The 13,064-nt window shown below is 48.5% G+C and overlaps 1 protein-coding gene across 1 annotated transcript in view; it reads right to left on the bottom strand.

The window, feature by feature from the left end:
- Positions 1–13,064, bottom strand: part of LOC144124581 (pancreatic lipase-related protein 2-like) — a 62,227-nt gene that overhangs the window by 47,762 nt on the left and 1,401 nt on the right. Inside the window, exons 2-4 of the mRNA XM_077657355.1 lie at positions 11,069–11,352; positions 2,538–2,684; positions 1,121–1,229 (exon numbers count right to left, since the gene is read on the bottom strand). Of these exons, the coding sequence (XP_077513481.1) occupies positions 1,121–1,229; positions 2,538–2,684; positions 11,069–11,352 (540 nt within the window). The remainder of the gene's footprint in view (positions 1–1,120; positions 1,230–2,537; positions 2,685–11,068; positions 11,353–13,064) is intronic.

Below are 13,064 nucleotides of genomic sequence, written 5' to 3'. Positions count from 1 at the left end.
ACTTTTTGAATTGCTCGCAATTTTCCCCCTCCGTATGTTCAGCCCCTCGGTGACACACCTTGCACTCTGTGCAGTGTTTGTGCACCTCTTCTTTGGGCGAGGGCGCGTGCTCTGCTACACGGTCGTTGATGCACCTGCTCGTTTGGCATACATAGGCCTTCCGGAAGGTCAGTGGTATTTCAGAGACCACACCGGTTGAGCACTTCACAAAGCGTTTTCTATGATTTTTACCGCAGCCGTTCCTCTTTCCATCGCTCGCTACGCGTGCGCAGAGCTGAGCAAGCTTCCGTAGAGCCGAAAAGACGACAGGCTCGCCATGTCTATTTGCCACCTTTTTTACATTGTGGGGACCCTTTGCACATGCGGCGCAACTTCAGGTTTTGCAGCTTGCTTCCTTCGCTCTGATTGCCGCTTAAACATGGCGCCCCTGACTTTATGTAGGAGCGATTCAGCAACGCCTGGGATTACCGAGCTACCGAGATTACCAGCCCCCACCAATCGAGCCACTTGCGTACCAAAGCTTCCTTGCATACCATGCTGAAACGACTTCACGAGCGCCGATTCTAGGCAAATATTAGGAATAGCGCGCTCCGAAGGAAGCTCCGCTTCCATCACAAAGCAACAGAAGAGCTCAGTGATTCATTGATGCTATGTATACATATGTATGTATTTTTTTTTGGAGGGGGGCTACATTGTGCCATAATGCATGCGCATTTGAAGAGCATGCAGGCAAAGCAACCAGTACCGCGTGCGAAACTAAACGAAATAGCCAAATTTTGCCGAACCACAGAAGCAAGGGTAATCTCGTTTTCGAAATTCAAAAACTGGCATGACGGTTAACAACGACTGGCTACAGATCCCAAATTGTAGCCAGGCGCCTAATTCTGCTAGCAAAAAAGTTAATTATTAGAAATTAGTTAACCAGCTTACTAGTTAGGATGATTCACCGGTTTTCTGGTGTCCGCCAACGCTGATAATATCATGCCGCGAAATCCATATATTTGCCTGGAAAATTCTGTTTTTCAAAATAATAAAAGTCTTCCCTGAAACTCCAGCTGTACGTAAAGGGTATTCCGTGGTGAGGCGTGGTTAAAGCGCGGTGCACTGTGTTTAGACTAACCCGTGGTTCTGCCTAGGCTAGTGATGTTGGCTCCCGCGTAGCCGGCCACGTGAGCACCCAGGCTGTGGCCGATGATGTGCATTGACTTAGGGTCGCCTCCGAATGTCTCCTGCGAACGTGCAGCACCCGCCTTCCATACGATCTCTGCTTCCAATCAAGCAAGCACGACCTCTAGGGCTTTCAATGACGAGCCTTGCAGGCTGGGAAAGAAAAAGATAGAAATTTACGGGAGATCAATTGGATTGATGCGAGAAAAATTCGACAGCATTAATCTTTCACTCACCACTCTGTTCATATTCAGGCTCTATACCGATGCTGAGTCAACTGTTTTTTGCTCTCTAATGTACTAAGATTGTGGGGTTTTCTCTATTTCCGACTACGCAAAACGCGTCGCTTTCTTCGATCCCTGCGTGTCCTCATACCACCACCGGCGCAGTGGCGCAGAAGTCAAGCGATACGCCACAGCATCGGCAGGTAGGTGGCCGTCGCAAGCACAGCCCCTGGTAGTGCTTGTCAGACCCATGTTTCTCTTCCCGAACAATGCGAGAAGAAATAGCTCCCGGAAGCCTCATTTTTACGCATGAGTTTCTCGGGAGGCTGAATATTTTCACGATAGGCGTCCTGTTGTCTGATTCATTTTCTTAGTCATTTTCGTTTATTGCTGAGCTAATCTGCGTACGGCGTCTTTTTCGTCTTCCCTACATATCGAGAGGGGGAATAGAAAGGGGAACGTTTGATAGATGTCAGGTGGAGAGAGGAAAATTCTTCTGAATACCATCCGACAGGCGGGAGCTTTATAACGACGTCAACGCAGACGCCGCCGACACCAACACCGACGCCGCTGTACAGGTTTTACCTTTAAGGCCCCCCTATTGCTATCGCATTAAAAAAAAGCGCCAAACACTCCCAGACTTTCCGTACTCCTGCAGTACTAAGAATTGACTGTGATAGCTGTAGCGCATTTCCCATTTTCACCCAAAGACGGAGCAATGTCACCTACCGCACACGTCACCAAGCGCACACATCATCGAGTGCCATAGAGAAGGCCTGCTCACAAAGGCCAGTTCAGCTGTTACTCTCGCCCAAGTGTCTTTGGGCATCAAGTGGGCGTCTGCTGGCTATCAGATGTGTAATTCGAAGGTGGAAGCTCTTCATGCCTGACCTCTTAGACATAATTCACATCATATATTTACGTACCAAATAACTGGAATTAAACTGAAACTTAGAGCGCATTCTCTAAAATGGCTGCTCCCAGGATCCCCTGAGCGACATCCTCACAGGCAAGAGTGGTTAACACAGGAATTCTCGATAAGTACCCTGCCTAGTTATCGCTCAGAAGGTTAAGTACACTTCCAGAAACACTGCTATATCGAAACCTCGCGTATCACAGTCAGCCCATCAAAGACGGTGACTTTACCTGTAGCTTCCTGACGAAGAGTGCGATCTCTGCGCCGACAATCCGGGCGTTGGTCACTGCACCCTCGTACATACCCAGGTTTGCGTCGCTCCAGTCTACCACGACCACGTTCACGTCCGCGTGCTTTAGGTAGGCGTTCTTCATGTCCTGTCCCGCCAAATACCCGTCGAATATGTTTCTCGTAATTATATATTAGAACCTATGCAGCCGAAAGCACGAGAGAATGCCGTTTCACAAGCGCATAGCACGGGCAGTATTTGCGGGATCTGGCACAGTATTAAGAACAGACTTGGCACAGGGAAACAGCAAATAATTATACCCCACTACTTCCGTCAAACTTCAGGTGGAATGTACTGAACTCCCGTTTGTCCTGTCATTACTCAGAGAAAGCGGCTTCAGAAACTGGTGCTGGAATATCCGCGTAATAGTTAGCTCAGATGACAAATGGTATTAACGCAAGCATCTGTTGCTTTATAATGTTAGTATTTGTGACGAATGTCCCCGGTTTCTACAGTCAGGGCTGCCAACACCAAGGGTTTGGTGGACACGTTCACAACGTCGTGATGGAAGCGAGGAAGAATGGAACATGCTGAACTTTCCTGTGTATGTGTGTGTGTGTGTGCGCGCGCGCGCGCGCGTGTGTGTATGCGTGTGTGTGTGTGTGTGCGTGTGCGCGCGTGTGTGCGCATGTGTGCGTGTGCGTGTGTGCGTGTGTGTCGTCCCCTTTAAAATGGGGTGGTTGCAGGTGCAGCCGTGTTTAATATTTTGTTCTTTTCTCCAAGTCCGGGAGTGCAATGCCGGTTGCTCCCCTCCAGGCCCTATTCACAGCTGCAGCTCCGTCAAGGGTCCCAGCTGTCAAGTATCACATCCTACTTCTCGAGGCTCCTCCTATTTTCCTCAGAATCTTAGTTTGCTTTGCTACTCGCCAAGACGGCGTGGTAGAGGTTCGAGACCTCTCCCATTGCGGGCATAACCTATCGTATTTTTCTGGACGAATTTCATGGTGTCTTGCCAAGTTGGAGTAGGTGACGGCCTGTAGGCTATTTCTGGACTTGGGAGAGCCATCCCTAAATATAAAAAGGTCAATAATATATATGTATTTTTTTCTCTCTCTCTAATCAATCTATCACACTTGACTGTATTATCTATAGGTTCGCCATTTTTCTTTACAAATATATTCTAATAACTTTTGCGTTTGACGAATATTGTAGCTTTGCGTTCTAACACAGCGTAATCTCGCTTCAAAGAGTAGGGCGCAGTCTCTTGATTTATCATATATCGACTCAGTTTTCAGTTTATCACCTACATGACCCTTATTTAAGCGAATAGTGCATAAGGAGTGGAATTACACTTGAATGAACAGAACAAACAGCTATGAATGTTCTTTGCGCCTTCGTGTTCATCACCAAGAATTACAGCGTTCAGCCAGTGCCGCTAAGCCTGATAACCTATCAAGTTTTGTTCTCCAGCCACGCGGTCATTCTCTTTCTTCCTTACGTCAAAGATGATGTCAACGCGCTATATATTAATGTTCAAAGCAATGTGCCGCGCGGTGCCAGCCAAGGGAACTAAAATCTCGGGTCCCCAGTTCGTGCATATGTTGCCTTTTCCATCTTCTGTGCAGGTCTCGAGTCTGCTCTTTTTCGCTTTTATTATACCAACTGTTGCCCTCTGCACTTCTGAACAGCCGTTTAAAGATCTTTATTTTTCCGACCTGATATTTCTGCAAACTAGCTAGTTCCTAGTAGGTTTCCTCCACTGGGATTCGGCACTCTTTCTGTACAATCCTTAAACCCATTAGCTGCCCATATGTTATCGTCCAATTTCCTCAGGTGTTCTTCATATAATATTTTACTCTCAGCTTCCCAGGCTTCGAACGATCCCCAGCCTATGTTTCTATTTATTGCATCATTTGTGGCTTCCCCGTGGGAACCTAGTGCTAACATGCCAACAGCTCCGTTGAACAACTAGCGCCATCTGTTGGCCGCAAGTAGTGAACATCGTGTAACTGAATGTTGCTACTTTAAACCTGTAATTTTCAAGAAGCTTCAGAGTCCTGAGAGCTCGTGCTCGAGCATCGTTATAATGGCCCGAATCTTTCTTCATTGCTGTAATATGTTACCTATAAAATGCTTCCTGCGCTCACAACAACTGTATTGTACTTCCGACGGTCATATAAACTCAATGAGATGCATCGAAGAATCAAAATTCCCATGGTGTTTTTGAGTATTCAGCGCCGCGTGGATCGAGGAGGTGGGGGAGGAGAAGGGCGCAGCTGTGAAAATCTACATTTCTTGGTCTTCTCAAGAATGGAATGTAGAAGGAGGCGCCGTCATGAATTTCGACCACCTGAGGTTCTTAACAATGTGCACTGACTTCGTAATACATATAAGGATTTTTGCATTTCGCAGCCATCGAAATGCAGCCGCCACGGCCATAACGGAGCTGGCGTTGCGTCGGGCCGGAGTGCAGGACCTGACAGAGAAAGCGTTGGACAAGAGATCCTTACTTCGTCCAGTGACTGCAACTGCGTCTTTCCTTTGATTTTTACTATCTCGGCATAGGTCGTCGCGATACCGCTCGAGAGCGTCCCGTCGTGGTCGTTCTGCTTCCCCCTCCCCTTCACTTGATTCTCAGAGGAGTCGGTAAATTTGCGGCCAGCTGAGAGCCCCCTCCCTCGGTCGCTAGGCTACATGCTACCGTTGGCTTGGGAAACTTCGTGGCCTCATGTTTCGCTGCCAGTCCTACCGTTGCATTTGCGAAGGAACAACGTCAGCGGCGCGTAAAGCGTAGCACGGGCCGTCGTGTCCGCATAGGCGTTGGATGCCGAAGTAAAATGCGAGGACAGTACCGAGGTAGCTCCAGGCTGCCTGTAGAAGATTGCAAAATCCTCAAGTTCAGGCTTGCCTCATAGAAAACACCCGCGAAAGACGCCAACACCTTCAAGTTCACTGCCTTCCTGCGGTAGTGATACACCCATGATAACCGCGGCATATGGACTTACTAAGTCATAGATCCCAAAATTGTAAATTGCAAAATTATTCCTAAATAGACGGAAAACATAGTAGCCCACATATTTGTATTTGTCGCAATTACCGAAACCGACTGCCAATTGGCAAGCGTATTTTACAATGGTGTCCTATAGCAGGCTGTAGCTAATTGGCCCAAATAGCTAGAAACCTTTCCTTTGGCCGCCCATTTAGGTAGTTTCAGGCGCATATACTTTTTTTATAGACAACTAAAACACTTTATGGTTCCAAAGTTATAGCTCTAGTGTGAAATAATTTTCAATTGCTGATAATAAATCGCTTTGGGCGTGTGTAGACACTCAAAAAAGGGCATAGACGGACATTGCTGTTTCCATAGACGCCCATAGGGCGTTTTTATATGGCCAAGAACAAAACAAAAACGGAATGAACGAGACTCAAGGAGAAGTCATGCAGGTATACGCGACTTTCACGAAGTCTACGCCATGCTGCGACGGCCCCGCGAACTATCTAAGAAGGATTAGTGCGCGCAGAACCACATTCTTTATTCCGTTGCGTATTTGGTTCGCCGACACGTGCAGACATTGTTGTTGGAGTTTTCTGGAAGCCTATATCTTAGGGAGGCTGCTACACGGACGATTCCACTATAACGAGTTAGAACGGCCGCTATGCTCCGTTGCCTGAGTTTTCTGCTGCTAGTAATACACAGTGCGAAAGGGAACAGCCACTTGCTAAGGTACAGTGGAACGCTTGCAGAATCATGGCAGTGCAGTTGACTTGAGGCCCTCAGCTTTAAATAAATTCCTTGCCAAACTAAAAGTGCTCGCAGAACCACCGCGGTGGCTCGCAGATTAAGGCATTCAGCAGTTGTACGAAAAGACGCGGTTTCGATTCCGGCCGCGGCACTTGAATTTCAATGAAGGGGAAATTCTAGAGGCCCGTGTACTCTGCGGTGTTAACGCGTTAAAGATCCCAGGGTGGTCGAAATTTCCGAAGCCATTCAATCCGGCGTCCCTCATAAGCTGAGTCGCTTTGCGACGTTAAACCCCCGAAAACCGAACCAAAAGCGCCCGTTTACCTTGTGAAGAAAAGCCCCACTGTTTCCCCTTGTAGTTTGCTTTCCCGAGATGCACCGTCTACAGCAGCGTCGCCTCGAGCAGGAGCACTTTCCCTGGTCAGTTACCTTAACTAACAGGTTAAGGCACCAGCGTAGCAGCGCGAGAGACGGCTTGCAGCTCGCGCCCGTGAGAGAGGACGACCCTCTTCGGCTAGGAACGTCGGCGGAAGTGGACGTTTTGCATGCGGTTCCCATATTTGCCAGCGGGGCGAGAAAGCGGCGGGAAGACTCGCTCCTGTATCTCGCCCCGTCCGGCCTCGGAGTATCCCTTTCCCTAGCGTGGTCAAACATTCGCTCGTACCCTTGCTGGTGAGTCGGATGACCTCGATTCCTTAGCGTGTTTTGTTGTTAGATGGCGTTACTGTTTTTGCAACAATAAACGCCTGTTTGCGTCAGCCAATGTGTCGTTCCATTGTTCTGTCAGAGCAAGGCCCGCCGTGGTCGGCGAGCGCTCGGTAGCGCACGCGATCACGGGGTGGGGTTTGGCGGCCTTGAACAATGTCAGTTGCGATTAAGAGGGGAGAACTTATTCATCTCCCCAGTTCAACCCCACATCTGGTGCCCAACGTGCGGCCTACTCTTGAAATATTGGACGGCTGTCTTTACGGTTCCAGGAACGCTCTTTGTCCAGGCTTGACGAGTGCTTAGTCTACAGTGAATTTTGATCGCTAGCCCTGCGGCATACTTTCTTGAGTGCGAGGTGTATTGCGCTGCAGTATATTTGAACTTTTCCACATGCTCAGCACGTTTTTCTTCAAGATTTTTCTGGAGTTTTTTCAGCACGAGAACGACTTGGTCCGCATCGAAGGAGCGCGAGGCCTAGCGCCTACGCAGTTGCCGAGCCCGAAGTGAGTGGGTACGGAAGCCACGTGGGTGGTCTGAAATTTCTGTATATATTTTCTCTACTGTCTCGAATCTGGGAGTCGCGTCTCCGGGAGCCGAGTGGCCTGGATCCATGGGTGCCGCTACGAGTTCTCTGGTATTAATGCTCGGCACCGGGTGCTCCAACACCGTCCGATACGGTGTGCGAAGACCGCTCCGAAGCTGCTTCGTGTAGTGATCGAAGTAGGACCACACCACAAAGCTGATCTCTCCTCGCGGCTGCTCTCGGTTGTTTGTTTTCTTCGCGGCCGTTGTCAGTGGTAGTCAGGCCTAATGCTTTTAGAAGTTGCCTGCACCACGTAAGAAGATGCACGACCAGTGAACCGTAGTGTTGGGAGGGGCGCACTTTGCTGCCCACTCGGTATTTTTTTAACCTCGCACGAACTGAGCAGTCTATTCAACTCAAAAAAGGGCATTGATCACTTGAACTTTGCGTTTGCACTGCCGCCCGACACGTTTTGCTAGCGAGTGAGGCATTATGCCACGAGGCCCTTGCGGACGCCGTTTCGCCTCCCATGACCTACGTTGAAGGCACGCTGAGAGCGTTTCGGCAATTTTGCAGATCCGGTGGAGCCATCCAGGCTTGCTGTCCGGTGCACATCTTCTCGCTGCCACCTTATGCGACGGGGCGGCCTGTATCCTGTTCGTCGCACCCATCCGGGGCAGCTGTGGCAAGACCAGTCTGCAGTCACCTCCGGCTGCAGTTGCCCTTGCGGCTACTGCTGAATCCTGGCCTGCAGTTTTTCAACGGTCCTTCTCTTCGCGGACCTGCTGACACGGAGTCCGCGGGCCATGCGAGTCGTCCCAGCGGTGACCTTCACGCCGCCTTCGGAACACCGCGGAAGTCTGCGTGGATGCTGTCGGCGTAACCTCTACTGCTAGACATGCCTCAAGTGCATGACGACCAGGAGACTCCTCCATAGCATGTACTTTCAGGCGCGACGGTCTATTTAATGTGGGGGTTTATGGTTTATCAGCCTCACTGTTTCCCCTTGTGGTTTGCTTTCTCGCGAAGCACCGTCTGCAGCAGCGTCGCCTCGAGTAGGAGCACATTCCCTGGTTAGTTACCTTAACTAAGAAGAGAGTGCGTCCGCATCGCAACGTGAGAGACGGCTTGCAGCTCGCGCGCGGGAGAGGATGACCCTCTTCGTCTGGGATCGTCGGCGCGAGCGGACGCTTCGCACGCGGCTCCGATCTTCGCAAACAGGGCGAGGAAGTGGCGGGAAGACTGGCTCCCGTATTTTGTCCCGTCCGGCCTCGTAGTATTCCTTGCCCTAGCGTGGGCAAACATTCGCTCGTAACCTTGCTGGTGAGTCGGACGACCTCGATTCCTTAGCGTGTTTTGTTGCTAGCTGGAGTTATTTTTGTTGCAACAATAAATGCCTGTTTGTGTCAGGCAATGTGTCGTTACTTTCTTCCGTCAGAGAAAGGCCCGCCGTGGTCGTCGAGCGCTTGGTAGCGCACGCGATCACGGGGTGGGGTCTGGCCGCCTTGAACAGTGTCAGCCGCGATTAAGTGGGGAGAACGTATTTATCTCCCCAATTCAAACTAACAAGATAAAAGGTGCTATTTGTTAAGAACCAACTCTGAGCACATATGACTAGCGCACAAACCTCAAGCGTGAAGGGATTTGCGCCTGACTGTGTCCGCATGGGATGCCTTATTACATCATGCTTGTGTTGTGATTTGATGCGTCGTTACCCGCGAAGGTCGATGCGCGATACAATTTCATTCCGTTTCAATTTCACTCTAATGTTTTTAGAACTTTCTTTTTTTGCCCTATAGCCTCGCTATCTATCTCTGGACAGGTTCAGACGGTATGAATCAAATATAATCGGATAAATACCATTGCATTACACTTTTAGGAATTATACATAGTCTGTCTATAGACTTATTTAGTCTCTTCTTCCTTCCCTGAGGTATTTTATTTTTTTTATTCCTAACCGACACTGTAACCAAATACCCTAGAAGACAGTATAAATGGAGTAGAGAGCCCTCTAGCGCACTGCTTTTTTTGGGGCAGAATATGTGCCCGAGTCCCGGTGTAGATTTCGATCACCAAATATAAGGAATACTTACTCTTGGCAACAGAGGTGTATTCCTGCTTGAAAGCATAGTAACTTGGTTTAGTTAACAATGGAAGAAAACTTTTAAACGCTGCACTAAAGACTTCAGGTTAGCAGTTAGAGAAGATTGAAAACTCGGTCAAAAAGCAGCTCCAAGAACTTCGCATATTACAAAAAGAGAACCTGCTTGCGTTGGTATCCCAAAGTACTACATATTTTCAGTGATGAAAACCGACCCCAGGCCATGGAAACCTCGCTAATTTTATTAGATAGCGCGCTAGACGACCGTTTACTCCCTTTTACTCTCTTGTAGAGAAATTCTTGTTTACAGTTGTAGCGTGCAGCATTGTGCCCGGCTCCAGAGGAAGACGATATACCCCAGCAGGCTCGTCGGGCGCGCGCAGATCAGAATTCCACGTCTACATGATTGGATCTTCCCGCTACGCCTTCTCGGCTTGCCGGTGGATGTCCTTCCTTCTGGCTTAACGAGTTCTCTTAATAAATTTCTGGACACCAGACACCTTCGGGTTGTGTCTGGGATGTCTCTGCCATACAGTGTTTTAGAGATAAAGTCTGCGGAAACTTTGTGGCCATAAATATATAGATGGTCAATAGAGTGTCGAGACTCTATAGGATATGTCTATATACTATCTATCGGCTTCATAGACAAAGGTCTGTGGACATTCCAAAGACTATCCATGGAAAGAGCGCGCCGGAAATGGTGTCCTGATTTATCTCTCCACTGTTACCGCGATTAGGCATTTATATTCATGTTTAAAGCAACACGTGGTTAAAAATATTGCTCACCACAAAAAATGCACCAGGCCGCATCTTTATCGATTAAAACTGGCGCTACAGTCACTGACCAACTTTTATAATATATTTTCTGGAAAACAGCATGAAAATCACTGCGGTGGGTCTTGCTTTCGTTTCATGCTTAACTGAACGAATTACACTGCTGGTTTTGTCATTTGCCCGTAGTCTTCACTGGAATTGAAATAGATCTCAAATTCTATCCAAAGTGCGTTGTATGGCTGCCGTTCCGCTCAAACACAGGATTATGAAAAGAACCTGTAAGTGACTTCTTTTTTGTCCATCGTTTATCATTTTACACAGTTTACAAATTAGAATGTTTGAATCACACAAGGTTGTTATTAACAACAAGAGCGAGTTTATCATAAAAATTAGAATCAAGAGCGCTTCTAACTCGCTCCCCCCGAAGCATCGCGATGATGGATCAATTGTGGCGCTCTCTATAAATAGCGAAAACCGCAAAAAGAAACATGCCTTGGTTTAGTGACAACGTGTGTCGTTATTCCTTTCAGGTTGTTGCCTCTGTGGATAACATGCAAGCCAGATGACTGGAAGGGAGTTTTTTGCATTACGGTACACCTAAACCTGGCATGGGATGATGGTGATTAGGATGATGATGCTCACGGCTTGTTGATGGCGATGATAGCGGCAAGTGGATATACTAACGTTCATCCAGGGCCCGAAAGAGGTCCTGTCTATATAGCCGTGCACGAGGAACTTGGTCTCCCTGGATGCATTGTAGGGCGCAGCGCGGATCTCGTCCAGATCGGAATCCCACCGCAGCTCCGTGTACTTGCGGGGGTCGCTGCACCACGTGTAGAGGAGAAACCTCGTTGCCATCTCGTTCCGGTCAGCGGGAGTGTAAACCACAGGACGGTGCACGGGGTCGTGGAACGGCTCATCAAGCTCCAGGCAGCCCAGATCGCCGTAACATTTCTCCCCATCTCTGGCTGTAACGTGTACCGTGTGGCAATGAACTTCAGCAAGTTCGACTTCATTTATTAGCTGTGAGCACCACAGAAACTCACATCTCTAGGAAGACAACAAAATGCCAGACACGCCTGAACAAGCACATGCCTGCTAGTGTCTGCCTGTGCCTTTCGTCTGTCTGAAGCGACACCATTCATATAACCTCTGAGCAGCCCGTAAGGTGCCTTCTCTAGATGCACATCCGGGCATCCACAAGTAAAAAAGCGTCTCCAACCTGCAGTATCTCTACCAACCAACCACACATTTCCACTCTCCAGTACCCTACGTTAACAATAAGCCCACAGCGAAAGAAGATTCAAGGACCCAATGGCAAGGTGATAAATGTAGATGCGAAATGTACAACCAATATTGCTAACACAGGTTTATCACATCGGATCGCATGATCCCCTGTGCATTTCTTATATGAAAGAAAACACTTCGTTCTTAGCCGAGAACCTCATTTATATTTACTTCTGCTTTGAACATCAAGAAGTTGTTGGGCGGAAGTTTTTCCCAGGAAATGTACCTGGTAAAAGAAAGGAATCCTGAGTCTCGTTCATACAAGGTGATGTGCAGTCGATCACGTTACAGTTAGGCGCACCTTTTCATGCTGCTTTGACCTGCACACGTCTCTATCCCGCAGCGCAAAATCAGCGAAAAATCTCGTTACTAGGCCACTACCTGGGCTAGTGTTGTGTTAACTTCTGGGCACAATTCATGACAGCAGACAGACACACAGCTGTTGGGCGTGACAGATATTCCCAATGGACGTCGGTAACTTTCTCTCATGTTGTGCGGATCACAGGCGTTGCGAAACGTATTGGCAGGGCGACGACGCATTCGCCCTGGTGAAAAAAGGAGTTACCAGCGTAGGTAATCGGCACCACTCTCCCATTGTCCGTTCGAATATTGAAGGCTCTAATCGCTGTCATACTGCATTGAGCTCAGGCCTGAACCCAACTGTTAAACCGGTGACACTGACATTGGAAACTGATCATTGTGTTTACAGCGTGAGATGTTATTTGCTCTTCAAAAATGTGGCGTTGGCAGTACCGTCCCCACAACCCATCGCCGGCAAAAATGCATATCCCGCCATCGAGCGCAGCACCTCCTGAATACGAGGGATGTGCGCGAAGCCCTAGGCCCCCGCTTCGCTTGCTTATTGGTTAGTGTTAGCTGTTCTAGCTTTTGCTCAGTTTTGCACTGATGACCTAGGTATCTCTAAGCCAACCTTCAGGCACGCACTTGTAAAATACACTGATGTATTGGCAAAGCACCTGCCGGATATGGTCTATGTTCTCTAACCCCTAGGCCTCTGCTCGAATGCTCTGGAGACGTCAGCGGCAGCGGCTAATACTAATGCACACTCTGCCGTAACAATCGCATAAATAGTCTGTCATTTTTTTCCTCTTTCTCCGTGTTTCAATGCATGCTCATAGTTGTTCACGTGGAAATGTTCGTACAGTAGTTGACATCTGCGAACATCTATTACCGCAGCTTTCACGGGAACACTGCGAACGTCAGAGTTAAGTAATTTTTTTGCAGTAAACACTAAATTCTCATTCGGCTACACGCCCCATCCACGGATAAAAGCGAACATTGAAACGTCTTTGAAGAACATGAAGTACACCCGACGTGTCACGTATAGGCTAACAAATTAACCCTACGGCGTGTTTCCCTTAACACTATCGAA

This window comes from Amblyomma americanum, chromosome 1, assembly GCF_052857255.1.
Source record: "Amblyomma americanum isolate KBUSLIRL-KWMA chromosome 1, ASM5285725v1, whole genome shotgun sequence".
Taxonomy (NCBI): domain Eukaryota; kingdom Metazoa; phylum Arthropoda; class Arachnida; order Ixodida; family Ixodidae; genus Amblyomma; species Amblyomma americanum.
The sequence above is the reverse complement of the archived record's forward strand: the minus strand, read 5'-3'. Positions and strand labels throughout refer to the sequence as shown.